This window comes from Protopterus annectens, chromosome 3.part0, assembly GCF_019279795.1.
Source record: "Protopterus annectens isolate FY-2018-M chromosome 3.part0, PAN1.0, whole genome shotgun sequence".
In the NCBI taxonomy this organism is placed as follows: domain Eukaryota; kingdom Metazoa; phylum Chordata; order Ceratodontiformes; family Protopteridae; genus Protopterus; species Protopterus annectens.
The window spans coordinates 212,716,713-212,737,907 of NC_056731.1; the positions used below are offsets into that span (position 1 = coordinate 212,716,713).

General features: G+C 35.8%; 1 protein-coding gene across 1 annotated transcript in view; it reads right to left on the reverse strand.

The window, feature by feature from the left end:
- Nucleotides 1–21,195, reverse strand: part of DNAH11 (dynein axonemal heavy chain 11) — a 4,606,558-nt gene that overhangs the window by 717,923 nt on the left and 3,867,440 nt on the right. The window contains exon 71 of the mRNA XM_044065542.1: nt 14,177–14,370. Within this exon, the coding sequence (XP_043921477.1) occupies nt 14,177–14,370 (194 nt within the window). The remainder of the gene's footprint in view (nt 1–14,176; nt 14,371–21,195) is intronic.

Sequence of the window (21,195 nt, forward strand, 5' to 3'; positions counted from 1 at the left end):
GGATAAGCTTCAAGCTGCAGAAAAAATTTAGACTGGAACGTATTAGCGTATACACATTTTATTCACGCTTTCGTCAAAGACATCTTCTGAATAAAAAAACAATCAACTCTGTGCCCTGTTATTTATACATGTCCATTAAAACAATTAAAACAATTAAATCAATTAACTAATTATATAATTAAAAAATTACATAATTAAAAATTAAATGGTTAAACTTTAAACAACCTAAAATAAACTTTTATGTAAAAGAATAACACTACTGCAAGTGTTTCACTTTCAATTTTCGTATTTGCATATACAAATTTTATTCCTGCTTTCGTCAAAGACTTCTTCAGAATAAAAAAGCAATCAACTCTATTCCCTGTTATTTATACATGCCAGTTAAAACAATTAAAACAATCAAATCAATTAACTAATTACATAATTAAAAAAATATACATAATTAAAAATGAAATGGTTAAACTTTAAACAACCTAAAATAAACTTTTATGTAAAAGAATGACACTACTGCAAGTGTTTCACTTTCAATTTTCTATTTTTTAAAAAACACTTTATATTAATAAACGCGTTTAAACCAGGTCTCTTGTCAGCGTCTAGTCTGATCTGCCATAAGGTTTCTTTCTGTTCAAGGTAATTTTTGAAATCACCTCCCCTCAAATCAACACTACCTACCTCTAATATAGAAAACATAAACGTTTTATATTCAGAGCATTCGGTGGTGTGTTTAAATAAAGCATTCTTGCCATGCCTTACTTTGATGGCATAAATATATTCTCGTATATGTTCTCTAAGTTTAAGTGTGGTCATCCCTACATAAAATGCTTCACATCCACTATATTGACTAATGTACACTACCCCTGATGTATTAGATGTGACATACTCTGGTACACTGATAGTATATTTAATATGGTCCAAAAAAATATATGGCCCTATTGATATGTACCTGCAAAAATTATAGGGGTTCTATATGTGTCATGTTGCACAACTTTCTTTATATTGTGAGCATTCTGATAAACAAAGTTAGGTTTGGAACCTATAGTTTTTATTAATTCAGGATTCCCTTCCAATATTTTCCAGTTCTTACAGATGGTGTCCCTTATAATTGAACTATCAACGGACATACTAAGATTGCAATAAACCCTGTTTACATGTTCGTTGGATCGCTTATTAGAAAATGGAACTCTCAGAATAGGAGGATAGAATAGAAGGTTGACTTTAAGCAGTTCACTCGCAAATTGAGCCTGCATTATTTATTGAAGGACATATCTAATGACATTAGTCCTTTGTAAAACCTTCTAGTTTCACGCCATTATTAAATCCTACCATAGCGGTGTTTGAAGAAATCTGTTTAAAAGATCTAAAGGACAGCTTGTACCATAACAACAAATGCTGGCATGACAATCTCACCATCAGTGAATGTAAAGCTTTAAACCAGTTAAAACAAAGACATGAACTCAGGTTCATGAAAAGCGATAAAGGGGTTAACATAGTTATAATGACCACCGTTCAGTACAAAGATGCTATATTGAAACTGTTAAAAAACAGTGAAGAATATTTGATGGTTGATATGAACTTTATTACAGGTTGTTATAGGAAAATTTCTTCCATTTTATATGATTTACTAATGAGTGGTGAAATGGATTTAAAGATGTATAATTTTTGTTTCATTGATAAACTGAAGGTTGGAGCTTTATTTGGTATATCTAAAGTCTATAAGTATTTGGTAAATCCTCCCTTTAGGCCTATAGTGTCTTGAGCACATTCAGTGACCGAAGGTATAGCATTAGTTGTAAATTCCTTTTTGAATCCCTTAGTACAACGAACCAAATCCTACATAAAAGATTCTTGGGATGTTTAGACACATTTAGGTTTACAGATGGGTTTCATTATGATATGAACAAGTACATTATGATTACTGTTGATGTAATTTCATTATTCACTAACATACCACATTTAGAAGATGTAGAAGCTTTAAGACAATTTTTAACCAAGTGGACCCCATCACAGAATTCCAATGTTAGTTTTTATGTTGTTTAATGGAAACAGTTTTAGATAATATTTTTTTTTTCCTGTCTGACAGACATTATTATAAACAGCTAAAGGTGGTGGCAATGGGCTCGCCTGCTGGTCCTGCATATGCTAATGCTGTTATGACAACTTGGGAAAGTACCATTTTAAAGGAATAAGAGAAAAAAATTATTTTGTTTTCTATGTACGTTTTATAGATGATATGTTTTTTATCATGGAAGGTACGAATTTTACAGCTGATGAGTTCTTACAGATATCAATCTCAAATCAGATTACTTGAAATTTAGTAAGGGAGATTGCGGGCAATTTGTAAATTTCTTGGACGTTTCTTTGAAATGGGATGTTGACAACCAACAGTTCCTTAGTAAGATTCATAGGAAGGATACATTTTCCAACGGTTATTTACACCATCGTAGCTATCACCCTAAGTACATTAAGAAAAACATACCGAAGGGTCAATTCATACGTGCTAGTAGTATGACCACTTGTGATAGTGAATTGGAGACTGAATTCAATTTAATAATCCATATGTTTTCAGCCAGAGGTTATGATGAGAGTTATCTCAAGAATTTAAGCAAGGTAATAAAGGAAAACCGTGCCACTTTATATCCTCTTATTCTGACAGTTCCATTTTCTAATAAGCGACCCAACGAACATGTAAACAGGGTTTATTGCAATCTTAGTATGTCCATTGATAGTTCAATTATAAGGGACACCATTTATAAGAATTGGAAAATATTGACAGGGAATCCTGAGTTAATAAAAGCTATAGGTTCCAAACCTAACTTTGTTTATCAGAATGTTCACAATATAAAAAAACTGCTGGAACATGACATATATAGAACCCCTATAGGTAATAATATATCCAATAGAAAAGGAATGCTCAAATGTTTTAATTGTCATTTTTGCAGGTACATATCAGTGGGGCCATATATTTTGTTGGACCATATTAAATATACTATCAGTGTACCCGAGTATGTCACATGTAATACATCAGGGGTAGTGTACATTAGTCAACGTAACGGATGTGAAGCATTTTACGTAGGGATAATCACACGTAAACTTAGAGAACATACTTATGCCATCAAAGTAAAGGATGGCAAGAATGCTTTATTTAAACACACCACCGAATGTTCTAAATATAAAAAGTTTATGTTTTCTATATTAGAGGTAGGTAGTGTTGATATGAGGGGAGGTGATTTAAAAAATTACCTTGAACAGAAAGAAACCTTATGGCAGATCAGACTAGATGCTGACAAGAGACCTGGTTTAAACGAGTTTATTAATATAAAGTGTTTTTTAAAAAATAGAAAATTGAAAGTGAAACACTTGCAGTAGTGTCATTCTTTTACATAAAAGTTTATTTTAGGTTGCTTAAAGTTTAACCATTTCATTTTTAATTATGTATATTTTTTTTAATTATGTAATTAGTTAATTGATTTGATTGTTTTAATTGTTTTAACTGGCATGTATAAATAACAGGGAATAGAGTTGATTGCTTTTTTATTCTGAAGAAGTCTTTGATGAAAGCAGGAATAAAATTTGTATACGCAAATACGTTCCAGTCTAAGTTTTTCTGCAGCTTGAAGCTTATCCTAGTCATTTAGTCATTTGGACATTATTTGGACATCATTGCCTTCATTGCCTTCATTGACCATCAGGGTCCTGTGTTTTAGTAGTAAATTCTTAAATGTATGTTTACCATCTTTTTTGCTAAGACTGGTAAATTTGTTTCTTGTAAAAACTGGATGAGGGGTTAGCAAATCCTTTAGAAAATTTGGAAAAGGAGGGCTGAAAAAAAATCTTAGAGATCCCCTGAAGTAGCTCATGCCTCTCATCACACTTTTGGATATCCTCTGCAGACAGTCAAAAACTAACTCTCCCTTCAGGGAAGAATTTAAGATCTCATTTGTACATCATCTGGGAGGTTTTGAGAAAACTGCCAGGCAAATCTCCTCAAAGCAGTATCAGAGGCTAAAGTCCTGGTGAAGTATCAACGGAGTCCTACACATACTTTAAACAATGAGTTGAACATAAAAGATGTAAAACAGATTTTACCCACAAGAAGAAACTGCACACAAAATATTCCTCACAGATTCACAATTAGTCAGAATAGCCTTTAACATGTGAGCCTGGCAATTCAAAATTCTGAAAATCAAAGTTACAGAAGCATACATTTTACCAATACTTCCCAATTATTTTCCCATCCTTTTCAGAAAGTGTTGGATTGGAATTCACTAAATGTTAAGCAACAGTAGGATTAACTAATGGGTCAAGTTTGGGATGATTGTATAAAAACATAAAAGACTGAGGAGCTTTATACAATCTATCTGCCTTTTAGGGACAGCAAGCTGACCATCAGAAAAATTGCAGGCAGTGACACGCACATCTTCCAAAGCCGACAGCAATGAAGGAATGGGTGAAGGTTCTTAAAATTCCTTCTGTAACAGCTCACAGTATTTTCTGAGGGACTGAGTAAACTCAGTGTTCTCCCATTGAGGACAAAGGATGTGCCCTCAGTTTAGATGAAAGTGATCAAAAAGAGTTGCTTGTTTAATAGAGAGGGACAGACATATTAAGATCAATGAAATAAACAGACAGCAGAAAGTCAATAAAACCCAAAAAGTTAGAAGTTTGATAAAACAAATTAACACAGTTATTAGGACTGTTCATAGAGATCCATGCGATATAACAGAAGTAAATAGGATATATTACTGTGCAGCTAAACAGTCTTTCCACAAAAACACAGGAAAAGGAAGGGGAGAAATCAAATGCCATCATGTAAGTATCGAATAGAGAAAACTATAAATCAATTAAGACGAGAAGTGTCACTGCTAGAAGAGTATAGAAGAGGGAACAGATCAATAAAAATACTCAGAAAGACCAATGTGATAAAAGCAATGTGCAATATCAGAAAAGATCAGGATCTATCGTGCACTATCGCAAATAGTAAACTAAAAATATCAGCACAGGCAGTAAAACTTAGAAGATATACAGATAAATATAAAGGAAAAGTACAAAAGAACCAATGTATTGATGACCCATAAAGTTTTATAGAGAATTGGGAAACAAGGCAAAAGGAACTGAAACGGCACCAAAAAAAGAAGAAATGGATACGTTTTGGAGAAATATCCATAAAGACCCTGTGGAAGATAACAAAGATGCTGAATGGATAGAAAAAGTAAAAGAAAGATTAAGAAGTTCAAATATACAGAATATGAAATGGGACGAAGTAACAACCAGAGAGACTGAAACAAAGTTAAGAAAAACTTCTAAAAAGAAAACCAGTACCTAACTTCTGGCTAAAAGTATTAGCATATTTTTTGAAGGTTTAGCCATGAGTAAGAACTATTTATACGCACACTCTGAACATATACCAACTTGGTTACCAACAAGAAAAACAATACTCCTACTTAAGAGTGAACCTGCAAGCTATACTAAAACCCGTAGACGAATAACTTGCCTTCCAACGACATATAAACTATATACTGGAATTGATGCTGGCAGGGTATTTAGTCATTTAGAAGAAAACTCAATGATGGCACTAGAACAAAAGGGTAACAAAAGAAAGTCATATGGAATAAAGGTTCATTTGTTGTTAAATAAAGTCATAATGGAGAACTGTAAAAAGGGGTAAGAATCTAAGTATGGCACTGATATACTACAAAAAAGCATTTGATAGTATTCCGCATTCATGGATAAAACAGTGTTTGAAAATGTATAAGACACACCCTACACTGATCTACTGCATTACAGTGACCATGAAACACTGGCAAACCACTTTGTGGTTAAGCCATGATAAAGGACAAATTATTATTCCGGGATAAAAATTCAAAAGAATATTCCAGAGTGACTCTTTGTCACCGCTGCTCTTTTGTCTTGCCCTTAAGCCATTAAGCTGTCTACTTAACAGATTAGGTCATGGCTACAATTTAGCTCCCAGAAAACAACAACATGTAAAGACTTCTCATCTTCTTTTTATGGATGATTTAAAACTGTATAGTTTATCAAATGAAGAGCTGAAAGCACAACTCCAAGTGCTCAAAACATTTTCAGATGATATGAGAATGTCACTTGGTCTTGATAAATGCCCATCACAAGGTTTAATGCAGGAAAGGATCAGAGAAGAAGGCAAGACATTGGAAAATGCATAAATATAGTTAAAATCACAGAAAACTTTTGGAATAACTTCACGTTGATCAGGATCGAACTTAGGAATGGTTAAGGAAAGGTGATTTAAACCAAGAGATGAAAGGTTAATATTGGCAGCCCATAATAGTGGACTAAGTACACGTTAGTCCATTAAACATGTGGGAGAAACAGACAAACGTAGGTTTTGTAAAACAGAATTGTAAATGGTTGTACATCTTGTTGCTGGGTGTGATACACTAATGGCAGAAGGGCTGCATACTGAAAGCATAATAATGTGGTAAAACTGTTGCATTCCGGATTGTGCAAACATAATACTGAGGTAGCTGAAAAGCATTGGAAACATAACCCACAAAGCAATACAGAAAATTATGAAGTTTATATCACATGGGATCACCCACAACCAACAGTTCAAAAAATAGATGCGAGAAAAACAGATATAGTAGTTTATGAAAAGAAGACAAAAGTAGCATTGATCACTGAAATTACTACACCCAGTGACTGCAGCATCTGACATACAGAGAGACACAAAGTCATAAAATACAAGGATTTACAGAAAGAAATGAGGGCAATGCAGAAGAAGGACACCCAGACAGTTCCAACATTAGTAGGAGCGATGGGTCTTGTAAAAAATAATTTACAATCATACTTAGCTATGTTACTGATAACATGCAACTCTGTATTAATTGCAGAAGGAGTCAATACTAGGGATATTGCGGGTGCTGCGAACAGCACTTCTGGCTAACATCAAAGACTGAAACAATATTAATTTCATGACCTTTAATCATACTTTGACTTAGGAATGTGGTTCATTCCTGTCATGGTATTAGAAACCCAAAAGACTTGGAGAAATGCAAAAAGGAAATCAGTACAAAAGTTTAGTTGGAGCTGTGCTCACTGGGGAGTGTTACCCCAGTGAGTTCCCATATGAAAGATCAATGGATGATACAGGATGAAACTGAAGTGAATATGTCACAGGAAAATGTTCTTGAACTTTCTGTAGAATGCTGTGGAAATGCAGAACAAGGAATGTGTCCTTAGTTTATACGAAAATGATCTAAGGGAAGATTTATTTGATTTAATAGAGATGGATAGACATATTAAGATCAATGAAAGAAATGTATTACAGAAAGTCAGTAAGATCCAAAATGTTAGATGTTTGATAAAACAAATGAACACAGTAATCAAGACAGTTCACAGAAATTCATGCAATATAACAAAAGTAAATAGGATATATTACTGTAATCTTACCACAAAAACATAGCACAATAAGGGAAAGGAAGGGAAGACATCAAATGCCATCATGGAATTATCAAATAGAGAAAACTATAAAGCAATTAAAACAAGAAGTGACACTGTTAGAAGAGTACAGAAGGGGGAACAGGTCAACAAAAATACTTAGACAGATAGACGTGATAAAAGCAATGTGCAGTATTAGAACGGAACAGGATCTGTCATTCACTATTATAGATGATAAACTAAAGATATCTGCACAAGCAGAAAAACTTATAAGGTAAGCAGATAAATATAAAGAAAAAGTACAAAATAAGCAATTCACTGATGACCCTAAAACGGTTTTATAGAGAACTGTAAAACAGGACAAAAAAATAAAAATACCACAAAGAAAAAGAAGAAATAGACACATTTTGGAAAAATATCAAGACCCTGTGGAACATAATAAAAATGCTGAATGGATAGAAGTAAAAGAAACAGTTAAAAGTTCAAATGTACAAGATATGAAATGGGATGGAGTAATGTCCAGAAAAATTGAAACATAATTAAGAAAAGCTGCTACCTGGAAAACCCCAGGCCCAGATGCAGTATCTAACTTCTGGCTAAAAGTATTAACATCCTTACACAAAGATTTAGCCTTGAGTAAGAACTATTTATATGCGCATCTCAAACATATACCAACCTTGTTAAGAACAAGAAAAAGAGACTCCTCCTCAACAGTGAACCTACAATCATCATAAAAACTATAGGCAACATGACTTGCCTTCCAAAGATGTATAAACTATACAATGGAATTGATGCTGATAGAGTTTATAGTCATTTAGAAGAAAACTTAATCATGGCAATAGAATAAAAGTGAAACAAAAGAAAGTCCCGTGGAATAAATGATCATTTGTTGTTAAATAAAGTCATAATGGAGAATTGTAAAAATGGAAAGAATCTAAGTATGGCATGGATAGACTATAAAAAAGCATTTAACTGAATACCACATTCATGGATAAAGGAGTGCTTACAAATGTATCACATACACCGGGTATTGAGTGATTACATTACAGTGACAACAAAACAATGACAGACCACTCTGCAGCTAAGCCACAATAGAGGACAAATTATTCTCCCAGGAATAACAATTCAAAGTGGGATATTCCAGGGTGACTCTCCTTCACTGCTGGTCTTTTGTGTTGCCCTTAACACATTAAGCTATTTACTTAATAGATTAGGTTGTGGTTACAACTTGGCTCCCAGAAAACAACAAAGTGTAAAGAATTCTAATCTTTTTTGTGGATGATTTAAAACTGCATAGCTCATAAGATGAGGAAATGAAAGCCAAACTGCAACTGGTCAAAACTTTAGCAGATGATATAAGAATGTCATTTTGTCTTGATAAAAGTGCCAAACAACATTTAAAGCAGGAAAGCCGCAGCACCAAGAAAATATTAGTCTGGGACAGGAATGTAATATAAAGGAAGATGAGCAGGAGGAATGTATAAATATTTGGAAATTGATGAAGGATTGCCAAAAAAAAAAACATGAACAAATGGGACTAAAACTTAGTAAAGAATATTTTAGAAGACTAAAATTAATGCTGAAAACAGCCCTGACATCTAGGAACAAAGTTCAAGCTATAAACCAATTTGCTCTTCCTGTTCTAACTTACAGTTTTGGGATGACTGACTGGCCCCAAAAGGTATTGGATCACTTAGACTGAAAAATGTGAAAAATGCTTCACATTTATCAAATGATTTATAAAAATCAGTGTATATCAGAATTATATAATACTCATTTGGAAGAAGGCATGGGCCTCCTTGAAACTGATTACATACTGTATATAAATTTGCAATCCTAGGATTGCATGTATATCTGTTGATCTCACAAGATTCCAAACACAGTGAAACTTTTAAAACATGAAAACAAGTCTAAAATGACATCCCAGCTTAGTTTAGCAGAAACATATCAGTGTCAGGCAGGAATGGAAATCAAACCAGATGTAGACAAAAAAATCAGGTAGCAACTGAATGTGTCAAAAAAAAAAAAGAAAAAATATAAGGTGAAGGATCAGATGAGAAGGCAAGAAATGTGAAAAAGGCGTAAATATACTTGCTAGTGCAGAAAACACCTGGAACAACCTCATGTAGATCAGGATTTGACAGAGGAATGGTTAAAGAGAGGTACATTTAAACCAAAAGATGAAAGGTTAACACTCGCAGCTCAGGATAGTTGCCTATGTACACATTGGTTTACAAAGTCTATTGAACATGTTGGAGAAACAGCCAAATGCAAGTTTTGTAAAACAGAACTGGAAACAGTCACACATCTTGTTGCTTGGTGTAATATGCTAATGGCAGAGGGTTTGTATACAGAAAAGCATAATAATGTGGCAAGACTGTTGCATTGCAGATTATGTAAACATCACAGTACTGAAGTAGTGAGAAGTACTGGAAACATTAGCCACAAAGCATTATAGAAAATGACAAAGTTTATATCACGTGTGACTGCCCATTAACAACAGCTGGAAAAACAGATGTGAGAAAACCAGATGCAGCAGTCTTTGAAAAGAATGCAAAGTAGTAATGAGTACTGAAATTCATTGAAATTGCTGTAGTCAGTGATTGCAGTGTCTTATGTACAGAGAGACACAAAATCATTAAATACAAGGATTTGAAGGCAGAAACAAGGGCAATGTGGAAGAGGGATACCCAGACAGTTCCAATAGTAGTAGTAGGAGAAATGAGTCTCATAAAAAAATTACAGTCATATTTAAATGTGCTACAGATACATGTAACTCTGTATGAATTGCAGAAGGAGTCAGTTCTGGACACATTGCGGTTACTGCGAATAGCAATTTTGCCTAACATCAAAGACTGAAATAATACTAATTTTCATAAACTTTAATCATATTTTCACTTAGGGATGGAGTCCATTCCCATCACGGTATTAGAGACCTAAAAGACTTGGAGAAATGAAATCCCCAGAACACCCCTGCATCTCATTTAAAAATGCTAAATGGCTTCCAATGAAGCAAAAAGATCTTATGGGATCTCATGCTGATCAGGATCTGTCACAGGAATAGTTAAGGAGAGGTGAATTTAAACCAAAGGAAGAAAGATTAATATTATCGGCCCAGGATAGTGGACTATGTACACGCCAGTTTACAAAGTCCATTGAACGTGTGGGCGAAATGGATAAATACACAGACCTGGAAACAGTCATACATCTTGTTGCTGGGTGTGACATACTAATGGCAGAGGGCCTGTATGTAGAAAGCATAATAATGTGGCAAGACTGTTGCATTGCAGATTATGTAAACATCACAGTATTGAAGTAGTGAGAAGTACTGGAAACATTAGCCACAAAGCATTATAGATAATGATAAAAGTTTATATTACATGGGGCTGCCCATTAACAACAGTTGAAAAAAACAGATGTGAGAAAAACAGATGTAGTAGTCCTTGAAAAGAAGGCAAAAGTAGTATTGAGCATTGATGTACACAGTGATTGCGTCTCATAAAAAATTACAGTCATATTTAAATATGCTACAGATACATGTAATTCCATGAATTGCAGAAGGAGTCAGTTCTGGGCACATTGCAGGTACTGCGAATAGCAATTTTGTCTAACATCAAAGATTGAAATAATACTAATTCTCATAAACTTTAATCATATTTTCACTTAGGAATGGGGACTATTCCCATCACGGTATTAGAGACCTAAAAGACTTGGAGAAATGAAATCCCCAGAACACCCCTGCATCTCATTTAAAAATGCTAAATGGCTTCCAATGAAGCAAAAAGATCTTATGGGATCTCATGCTGATCAGGATCTGTCACAGGAATTGTTAAGGAGAGGTGAATTTAAACCAAAAGAAGAAAGATTAATATTATCGGCCCAGGATAGTGGACTATGTACATGCTGGTTTACAAAGTCCATTGAACATGTGGGAGAAATGGATAAATACAGGTTCTGTAAAGCAGATCTGGAAACAGTCACACATCTTGTTGCTGGGTGTAATAAACTAAAGGCAGAGGGCCTGTATACTGAAAGGCATAATAATGTGAAAAGACTGTTGCATTGGGGATTGTGCATTGAAAACATGAGCTGCAAAGTATTACTGAGAATGATGAAGTTTTTATCACATGGATTACTCATTGCTAACAGTTCAAAAATAGATGTGAGTAAAATGGATACAGCAGTCCTAATTAACAAGGATATAGGGAATCTCCAAACTCTATATCCCATGAAATTTGGTTTTGTGAAAGGTAGATCATGCCTGCTCAACCTGGTTGACTTCTTTGAGTCAGTCAACAGAGCTGTGGATGAGGGCAAGGCAGTTCATACGGCCTACCTCATGGCCAAGGCCTTTGATACCATTCCCCACTCAGGAATTATTGATAAACTCACCATACTAGGCATCAACTACCTATATCACTAAGTGGGTTGCAAATTGGCTCACAGATAGAACCCACAGTGTGAAAGTAGTGGACTCCAAGTCAGACTGATGACCAGTCATGAGTGGAGTCCCACAGGGATCGGTCTTGGGTCCTCTCCTGTTGGCATCTACTTCTCTGAAGTCCAGGCCAACATGGAGGGACTCTGGCTGACCAAGTTCACTACAATCTGGGAGCCATTATTAACTCCCCAAGTGATGTGGACATCCTACAGAAAGGCCTCACTGAGACCAATGACTGGTGTCGAAACCATGGCCTTAAGCTTAATGCCAGAAAATGTGTCGTCATCCCCTTTGGGAAAAACTCAGTTCCTGCTAATTACCACATCGATTGGAGCCTACTGAACACTGAAGGTGTTATTACAGATCTGGGGACACAGGTTAACAGCAACCTCTCCTTCGACCACCACATTGCCACTGTGATCAGAAAGTCCTTCTATGTGGCATATCTCGTTACCAAGGATTTTGCGTCCAGGAAGAAAAAGGTCATCATCTCTCTCTACTCTTTCCTCATTAGGCCAATCATTGAGTATAATGCCCCATTTGGCATGTACCTCAACAACAGATACACCCAACAGCTGGAAGGGCCACAAAAGTATCTCACAAAGAGGATACTAGGCCTTACACACATGTCCTACACAGACAGACTAAAAAAACTCCAGCTATTCTCTCTCATATCATCTACTAAGACGCGATCTCTGCTTGACTTACAAAGCCATGTCTGACCCAGCTCTGTTTGAAATGCTACATGTAAAGAAATTCCAATCCCTCCACAGCAAATGCTCCAGAGACCTCAACCTCATTACCACAATCAACAGAACATGCTGGGTGAACAGGTTCATAACCCAGAGACTGCCCAAGCTCTGGAATAGACTTTCCATACAAGTCAAGCAGAGCACCTCACTGGCCCTCTTCAAGAGAAATTTTGATGAGTGGAAAGGAAATAGAAAGTTCACCCCGGGGATCACTCCAGTGGCTATACTTGATAGAGGCACTGGGAACTAACGTCGGGTGGCATGATGCCAGGGCATTTCTATGGGCTAGGCTTGTAAAGACTCCAGGGCCATTAGCCTAGTACACACCTATGAACTTATGAAAAGAAAACAAAAGTAGCACTGATCATTGAAATTATTACACCCAGTGATCACAGTGTCTTACGTACAGAGGGATACAAAGTCATAAAATTCCAGGATTTGCAGGCAGAAACAAGGCAATGTGGAAGAAGGATACCCAAACAGTTCCAATAGTAGTAGGAGCAATGGGTCTCATAAAAAAGAATTACAGTCTTATTTAGATATGGTACCTATACATGTAACTCCATATGAATTGCAGAAGAAGTCAATTCTGGGCACATTGCGGGTGCTGCAAAGAGCACTTCTGATTAACACCAAAGACTGAAACAGTACTAAATTCACAAACTTCAATTAAATATGACTTAGGAATGGGGTCCATTCCCATAAAAGTAATAGAAACCCAAAAGACTTTGAAAAATTAAACCAAGAACAAGACCACCACTCCCTCTCCAGTAAAAAGGCTAACTGGCTAACAATGGACCAAACAGCTGACCTCTTGCTGGGCTCTCTAATATTTAAGCTCTTAAATCAGGCCACTCTTACCATACCTCTCCACTAAACTCTTTCCTGCCACCCCCAACTGCATCTTAAGAAACTAGTTCCTATCGTGACTAGTGCTATACATATCAACAACAAAACTTCACTGTACGAACGACAATTTCTCACCAATAGCTCTCCCTCAGCTTAAGGGATATTATTGTATATAATAAAATTCAGATCAGAATTCAAGGCATGCCTGGTGAAACCGAGCCACTGAAAACGTTCTAATACAGGTCACGTAATATAACTCCTGTAAATGCCCCTTGCATCAATCTTAATCAACTATTCACAACTGGCCACTACCTGCATATATGTGTATAGCATTTATCCCTAGCTACTACCTTTTCTCTGATACTCCCATTTAACTACTCTGTTATTTTACATCATTTTCCTCTAACTCCTCTACATTTATTATTGTTATATCATCTTTATTTTGTTTGGCTATCACTCTGTAGCAAAAGTCATGTTTGCTAACTGCATATCTAATGTATACATACAAATATATCAACGATTTTATGTTACACATGCTATATATGTGTCTCCTGTGTTATGTAACTTGATTGCTTGCATTTATACAACTGGCACTGAGTCTGAAACTGGTCATTACTGATCAGTGCCTAGCCCCAGTAAACAAATGCAAATAAAAAAATAAAAGGACATATTGAACAACAGACATTGCATTTAATGTGCCAAATTGAAAGGTACTAACTGAACAGCATATGTCATTCTGTCTGGACGAAGAGCTCTTAAAATGATAAGCTTCTGCAGCGAACTCTTATTTTTCCATTCTTGTGGTAACACTTCCTTCTCTGGGCATTCAGATTCCACAAGTTTCTTCCATCTCTTAACTGAACCTTCAATGTCTCTGTCCAGCCCTCGGAATTCATCCATCATTGCCACAGCCTGAAAACATTTAAAGAGAAAGTCAGTTATGAATTATTTCCAACATTGCTGATAAAAGCTAAAGTTACCAGTGGGAGATTACACAGAAGAAACAAAGAGGGTACAGACAAAGAAATGTCTGGCTGTCACAATTATCAAGGAGTCAAGCAAAGATATACTAAGAAAGCAAGAACATGTGCCTGTTTGAAATACTTAAATGTGAATATTGTATTTAGCAGGGATCTCAGACAATACAGTTATAAAAGTAAACAAAAACTTTAGAGCAGTAGATCATCCCCTGAAATGATACTATAGTTATAAAATAAAACAAGGTTTTGTATTAATAATGAAGGATTTATTACTTGTACAGATGAGGCAAAGCTGTGTATAGATTGTAATTGGTAAGTGCTCTGTTTGGTGATTTGAAAGAATATAGGTTTCCCTACATGAGAACTGTCATTCAGTTAATGGTATCTATAGGAATGCAATTTACTCAATCCCAAATTCTCAGTTTAAGCAACCCCAAATATTTCATTTATCCAGTATACTGTGAGATAACAATACTTCATGCAGTTTTTTCACTCCTGTAGGGTGTTTCTCTTTTCCCTATGGTTATGTGACTGTGGAGTTCGTATGTATAAGTAAAGGAAGTATGTGGAATGAAGCCCCTCATAAAGACAGTTGTAACAGGACTTGTCCTATACAAGAAAACGTTCTTTCATTGTGTCAGCAAGATGCTTGACTGGTATGTTGTCTGATGTTAAAATGCTTGAAAATTAACTCATCTGCTTTGCTGTTAGTGGGTTATGCATGGATTTCTCATGGGGGATGTAACACCTTAACAGTGTCCTGCCTGCTTCAGGAGCCAACACTTTCATGTGGTTTCTAGTCTCCTTCCGGAACTTAAACATTGGATTGTGTTCCCATACACACACACACACACACACACACACACACACACACACACACACACACACACACACAGCTGAACAGAGCTGGTCATGTCACATCACATCTCCCCTCCCCTCACCCAGCCAGCTCCAGTATGCACCAAGGCCACTAACCATACTTGGGTTGCCTGGGTCACAGTCAGGGTTTAATCAGTGTATGACAAAGAAACCGACTTGTGCATTAATTAAACTATGAAATAATTATCCTTAAACTGACTTGAAAGTGGGAAAATATGTTTTATCAAATTTTATGTTTTAAAATTAAAAAAAAAAAAGACAGGAAAAAACGAATTATCTCAGCACGCAAATTTCTTGCCATTGCCTCTGGTACTGAGAAAATGCAGCACCCAGTGTTAAGGCATTAATTTGGGATATCTTCAAATACCCTGTAGCTGACAGGGACAGCTGCACCTCCACCGATAAATATGCATAGCACCGGACTGATCTTATAAGCTAAGAATGTTGAAACATATGAAAAATTCTTCTAGTAGAAATAATCTAAAACAATGAGTGAGAAGTTCACACAGAAAAAACAATCAGTAAAAACTAAATGAAAACTCCATCCAATTTGGAACTTCCAATGAGTGACCTCTCAAACCTATTGAATCAGAGGCACATGAGATATATGCAAATGACCCTTATGAACACCAAGTGTTTCAGTTAATTGGCGATTCTGAATGCCCATGACTTGTTTCTTCATTTAATGGACAATTTCAGGCCAATAAAGCCAAACCCCACTAGCTGTGGATATGCATATTTCAGCCTTGTTATGACCTCATCAGCACAACACAAGCAGAGTGTTTGACTAAGCATAAGAAACACAGGGCTGGTATACCCAGCTGATGTCCATTATCATTAGGGTAACTGCAAAATATCCCAAATAGCAAACTAAAACAATGAGTGAGAAGGTCACACATAACCAATCAGTAAAAACTAAATGAAAATTCCCGCTATATCCCATGTGCCCCTGATTCAAGAGGTTTGAGAGGTCACTCATTGGAAGTTCCAGCTTGGCTAGAGTTTTCATTTAGTTTTTACTCATATTTTCTGTGTGACCATCTCACTCATTGTTTCAGCTGAAACACCTGGTGTTCATAAGGATCATTTGCATATATCCCATGTGGCTCTGATTCAAGAGGTTTGAGAGGTCACTCACTGGAAGTTCCAGCTTGGCTGGAGTTTTCATCTAGTAGAAATAATATAATGAATACCATCCAAACTGACATGCCCTTTGTTTGTGAGCTTCATCGATCATCTGTTCTCTTGCAAAATCAAACCATAGCACAGTAACACTATTCATCATAATCCAGGCTAGTCCTGTGCACAGGAATTCCACTTTTAGAGAGGTCAGTACCTCATATATGTGAGGTACTTATCCAAACAATGTGGAATCATATTCCAAATAATCCAGCCATGATACCAGTAGGAAGCTTTGAACAATTTGAAAACATATCTGATAAAAGCATTATTAACCATATCCCTATAAGATTTTAAAACAAAAGGATATTCAAATAAAAAACCCAGTAATAAAATTCTAAAAGAGAGACACTGTACAATAAAAAGAAAGGGCTGCTCTAGATATGCTGTGTGCTTCACATAGTTTCAAATAGGCTGAAATGAGAACAAAAAAATAGAAAGAAAGAAAGAAAGAAAGAAAGAAAAAATGCATAACAAAGACCTCTTTTAAGCTTCAACTGGCCAGTAAATCAAAAGACAGCAATTTTTTTTAGCATTATAAAAAAAAAAAAAAAAAAAATCAGAGGTGATTCCCAGGACTGCAGTAGCCCTGAGGTCAGTGGCATAGTTTACTCTGATCCATAAGATATCACAAATATTCAGTAAAATTAATTCAGTAGTTCACTACATATGACTGCGTCATTACTGTTATCTTATGGGTGACCCACAAAAAGAACCTAGGTTGAAAAGGAGGCAGATTTGTCTAAGGTCAGGTATACCAGATCCATTGTCCCAGAAATATTTCTTATTTCCTCACCAGGATCAACAAAACCCTGTAGACCCCTGCACATTTTATATAACAAATGTCTTTCCACAGATTTTGTCCCCAAAACATTACAACAAGCTGCAGTAGTCCCAAAACAGAAGGGTGAATCCACAGTCATTCCAGGGAACTACTGATCATCATTTTCTTCTGCATTACCTTCAAGGTAATAGATGGGATACTGATGGAACTGGTTCAGAAATATGTAAGCGATGTATTACTTCTGGACATAAACTAGTATGGGTTTGAGAATGGCAGATCAAGATGACTTTTACACAGTCATCTTCCTTGAAGAAATTATGGCTGCACTGGATACCATCCCACACATGGAAATAACAGATAAACTCTGTGAATTCACAGTTAAAAAATATGGGATCTCCTGGAGTGTTAAATGATTCTTGGGAAGAAATTAGATGATGAGATGAATACTTACAACTTATTAAAAAAAAGACACACCCAGCTCTCACTATGATGACCTGACATACCAATTTACATTAAAGTGGGCCTGAACATGGATGAGGCAGGTGAGATCAGAAGAAGGCATAAGAGGTATGGCTTTTCTCCAGTTTTTCCCTCTTCCAGAGGCAGAGCTAAAATTCTGAAGACAAAGGGAAATTATATACTAAGATTTTGAACAAGGGGCAGGGCTGCCACCTCTAGAAGAAGCAAAAGCCTTACACAAAAGTACCTTTATTCAGTCTCTTGCCCCACCCATTTGATTACTAAATGTACACTGTTTCACCTTCTTATTTACCTGTCATGCTAGTGGCCCCTTTAAATTAACTGTAAATAATGTGCTCATTGCAAAGTTAAAACAATATAAATGCATGTTGCATATTAATAGTTATTTGATAGGATTCTTACTGCTTTAACAAGTAAATTAAATGAAACTAGTATACTAACAATCATGGAAGGCAATCAATGAGAGATGAATAAATATTTTTATATTCTTTTACTTCTAACGTGTAACTTACATATTTCTGAGCACAGTTCTTGGTCATCTACAATGTATGTACTGTACCTGTGTACTATGTATGTATTCTACCTATGTTCCAAATTTCAGCTGTACACCACAAATCTATTAATTACCTTTATTTTTAAATTAATATTTTTTTGTTTGTTCTCTCCACTGTAACTGTTGATATGCTGCATACCACTGTAAAAACATGTCTTTTGTAATTTGTGTGTATACTGAGCATGCTTAAATAACTAAATGTATCTGTAATTTTTCATGTGGAGCTTTTCTCCCCGGACCTCTGTTGAAAAAGGGCCTTTTCGGCTCAATCAGACACCCCCGGTTAACAAATGTAACATAAATAAAATGTACAGTTGAAGACTGTTATTCTAAAAAGGAAAGGCTGGAATTTTACAGTTTTGTGTACCTCTGTTGAGACACAAAAGTATAGTTGTGAACACAGCAGGAAATCCCATAAGTCAGGACTGCAACAGTAAAACATGAAGAACATGGTTGAGTTTCTTAGACTAAGTATGAGCTAATGGTCATATTTTACACCTCCTAGATTGCCTCTTAAAGGAATCACATGGATATTATGACAAAAGAGTTTGAATGAAACTTATGTGAAACTGTATATACCAAGAGAAAATGTACTTCAGAAATATGTGAGAGAACTCACAATGACTCAAAATACATGGGAAAAGGAAACATTACCATAAACAATTTGCTAGCACAGACCATGAATTCCTAACAGCCAGAAAACAAATTGTCAACAGATGGCAAATGTGCTTATAACCCTAATATCTTACTTCCCTGTTGTGGCTGCTAGTAATCAACAACTAACTATAACATTTTTAAATAAATCTATGGCAATGACTGCCTGCCACCGAACCATCAGTCAGGAAAGTATTATCATTATTTATCAATCTAAATGTCAAAAAGTTTTTACCTTTATTTTTAGCAAAGAAAGATGCTATATGCAAAATCTGTCATAGTGTTCATGATTTTTTTTTAGCATAGCACAATGCTATTCCTCTGAAACTCCCCCCAGTAAAAGCAAGGTGCATCTCCACCTAACTAGTTATGTGTACACTGGCATACTGATAAAGCAGTGTGGCTTGTGATATTTCTAAAGAAAAATGTATATTAATCATATGTGGTTTCTGAAAATGTACAGACTGGTTTATATTGATGATTCACTATTTTGTCTAATTATGTGGGAGAGAACACAATCCAGTGTGTTCTAAGTCATAAATACATCTTTAAAATTAAGACAGTCACAACAAAACACTTCTTAAGCAAAAGCAAATTATTTTATTTTTATAGTCCACCCACTAATCCATATAATTAGAAATATAGGCTGTGATATACAACGAACAACAAAGTGGCTTTGAACTGTGGGCAGACTTAAAATGCAAACAATCAATTAAACTACAACAAGCACATGCAATATCATGCAGAGGATGAGAACCTAACCATGAATGTAGAGTGATGATTTTGTACTGGTAAAATCAAAGGGAAAAAAACACTATCTTTACAGCAATGCTGTACTGAAGCTAGCTAGTTAGATGCTGAATGTAAACTCTCATTACAGCAACATTTTAGGGCTTTTGCATGTCACAGCGGCACAGTAATAAAGGATGAACAGACCTTGGAAAATTAAAGACAATCACTGTCAATACTAAAAAGTGGTTAGTGCTAGAGGGTGGGCACTGGGACACATCAGTATTCATTCTCACATTTTATGCAAATCAATACCTGACAAAATAAACTGCACAAGGACTTCTGGTCTGAAAAAAAAAATCTACAAAGACTTCAGGAGCTCACTGCCCACTGTGTAAACTACGGATGCTGATAATTAATAATGTATTTTCCATTGTAAAGCAGCTATTAGGGTACTGTGCAGCACAGCACAAAATGAACTGTGGTATTTGTCACATCCCACTAAATACAGCTACTCAATCCAGACATAGCTTTTGAATGCTGAAAGCAGAGCTGATGAATTTCACGTTCCACTAGTTTGTCTTTTCTATTTGCACTATTAATGCATTTTTTAAAATGTATCAGATAACTATACCATACTACAGACTGTACTTTCTTTTCTGATGTGGAATCTTTGTAAACAAGCTGTAAAATTCACATATGGAACACTGAGGAAGTAAATAAACCCACACAAATAATTTATAAAGCAGCATTAGCTCTCAACCAGAAATAAAATATAGTATCCTATCCATTTCAAAATGGACACTAACTATATGTTACAAGCTGTGAGCTCGGAGGCATTCAGAACAGCACTGCAGATCATTTTTAGGCAGAGGCAGAAACCAAAAGTATGAAAGGGTCACATTTGTGTGTTCAATTCTTTTTCCAGATGTTCCATTTATGCACATTTTTGGGAATTTACAGATCTTACCTGAGTTTTAGTTGTATTTTCATCTTATTGCCACCAGCATTCCCTAAAACAACCTGTGCATATCTGACTTCTTTTATTATGATGTCCTACATAACCACAACATACACAACCACCACTTATGCAAAGATACACACAGTTTCTACTTTCTCCCAAGTCCACCCAATGCTGCACTGTGAGGTCTCAGGAAAACTGATTGCCCAGTTCTAGAGGCTTGATACAATGACCACAGGAGCTTAACTCCCTTCCATTTACTGATGATTTAGACTTTCACATTGTTCTGGCTGTTGATCTTTTAACCACATAATGCTTTTCAGCTCAGTGCGTTGGGGTTTATGTTACAAAATGGTATGTATTTTAGAAGCAGTGTGAAAACGTTTTATGATTAACCTCTTTGGCTGGTTTTAAAACAGGATGTAGAGGGGAATGGGATGACACCCGTGTCTATTTGAGCCTCCACAATGTCATCATCATTCAGTCCCAATCTATGTTGATTGCACCTAAGCTAATCCTAGTAGATCTAAGTGGGGAG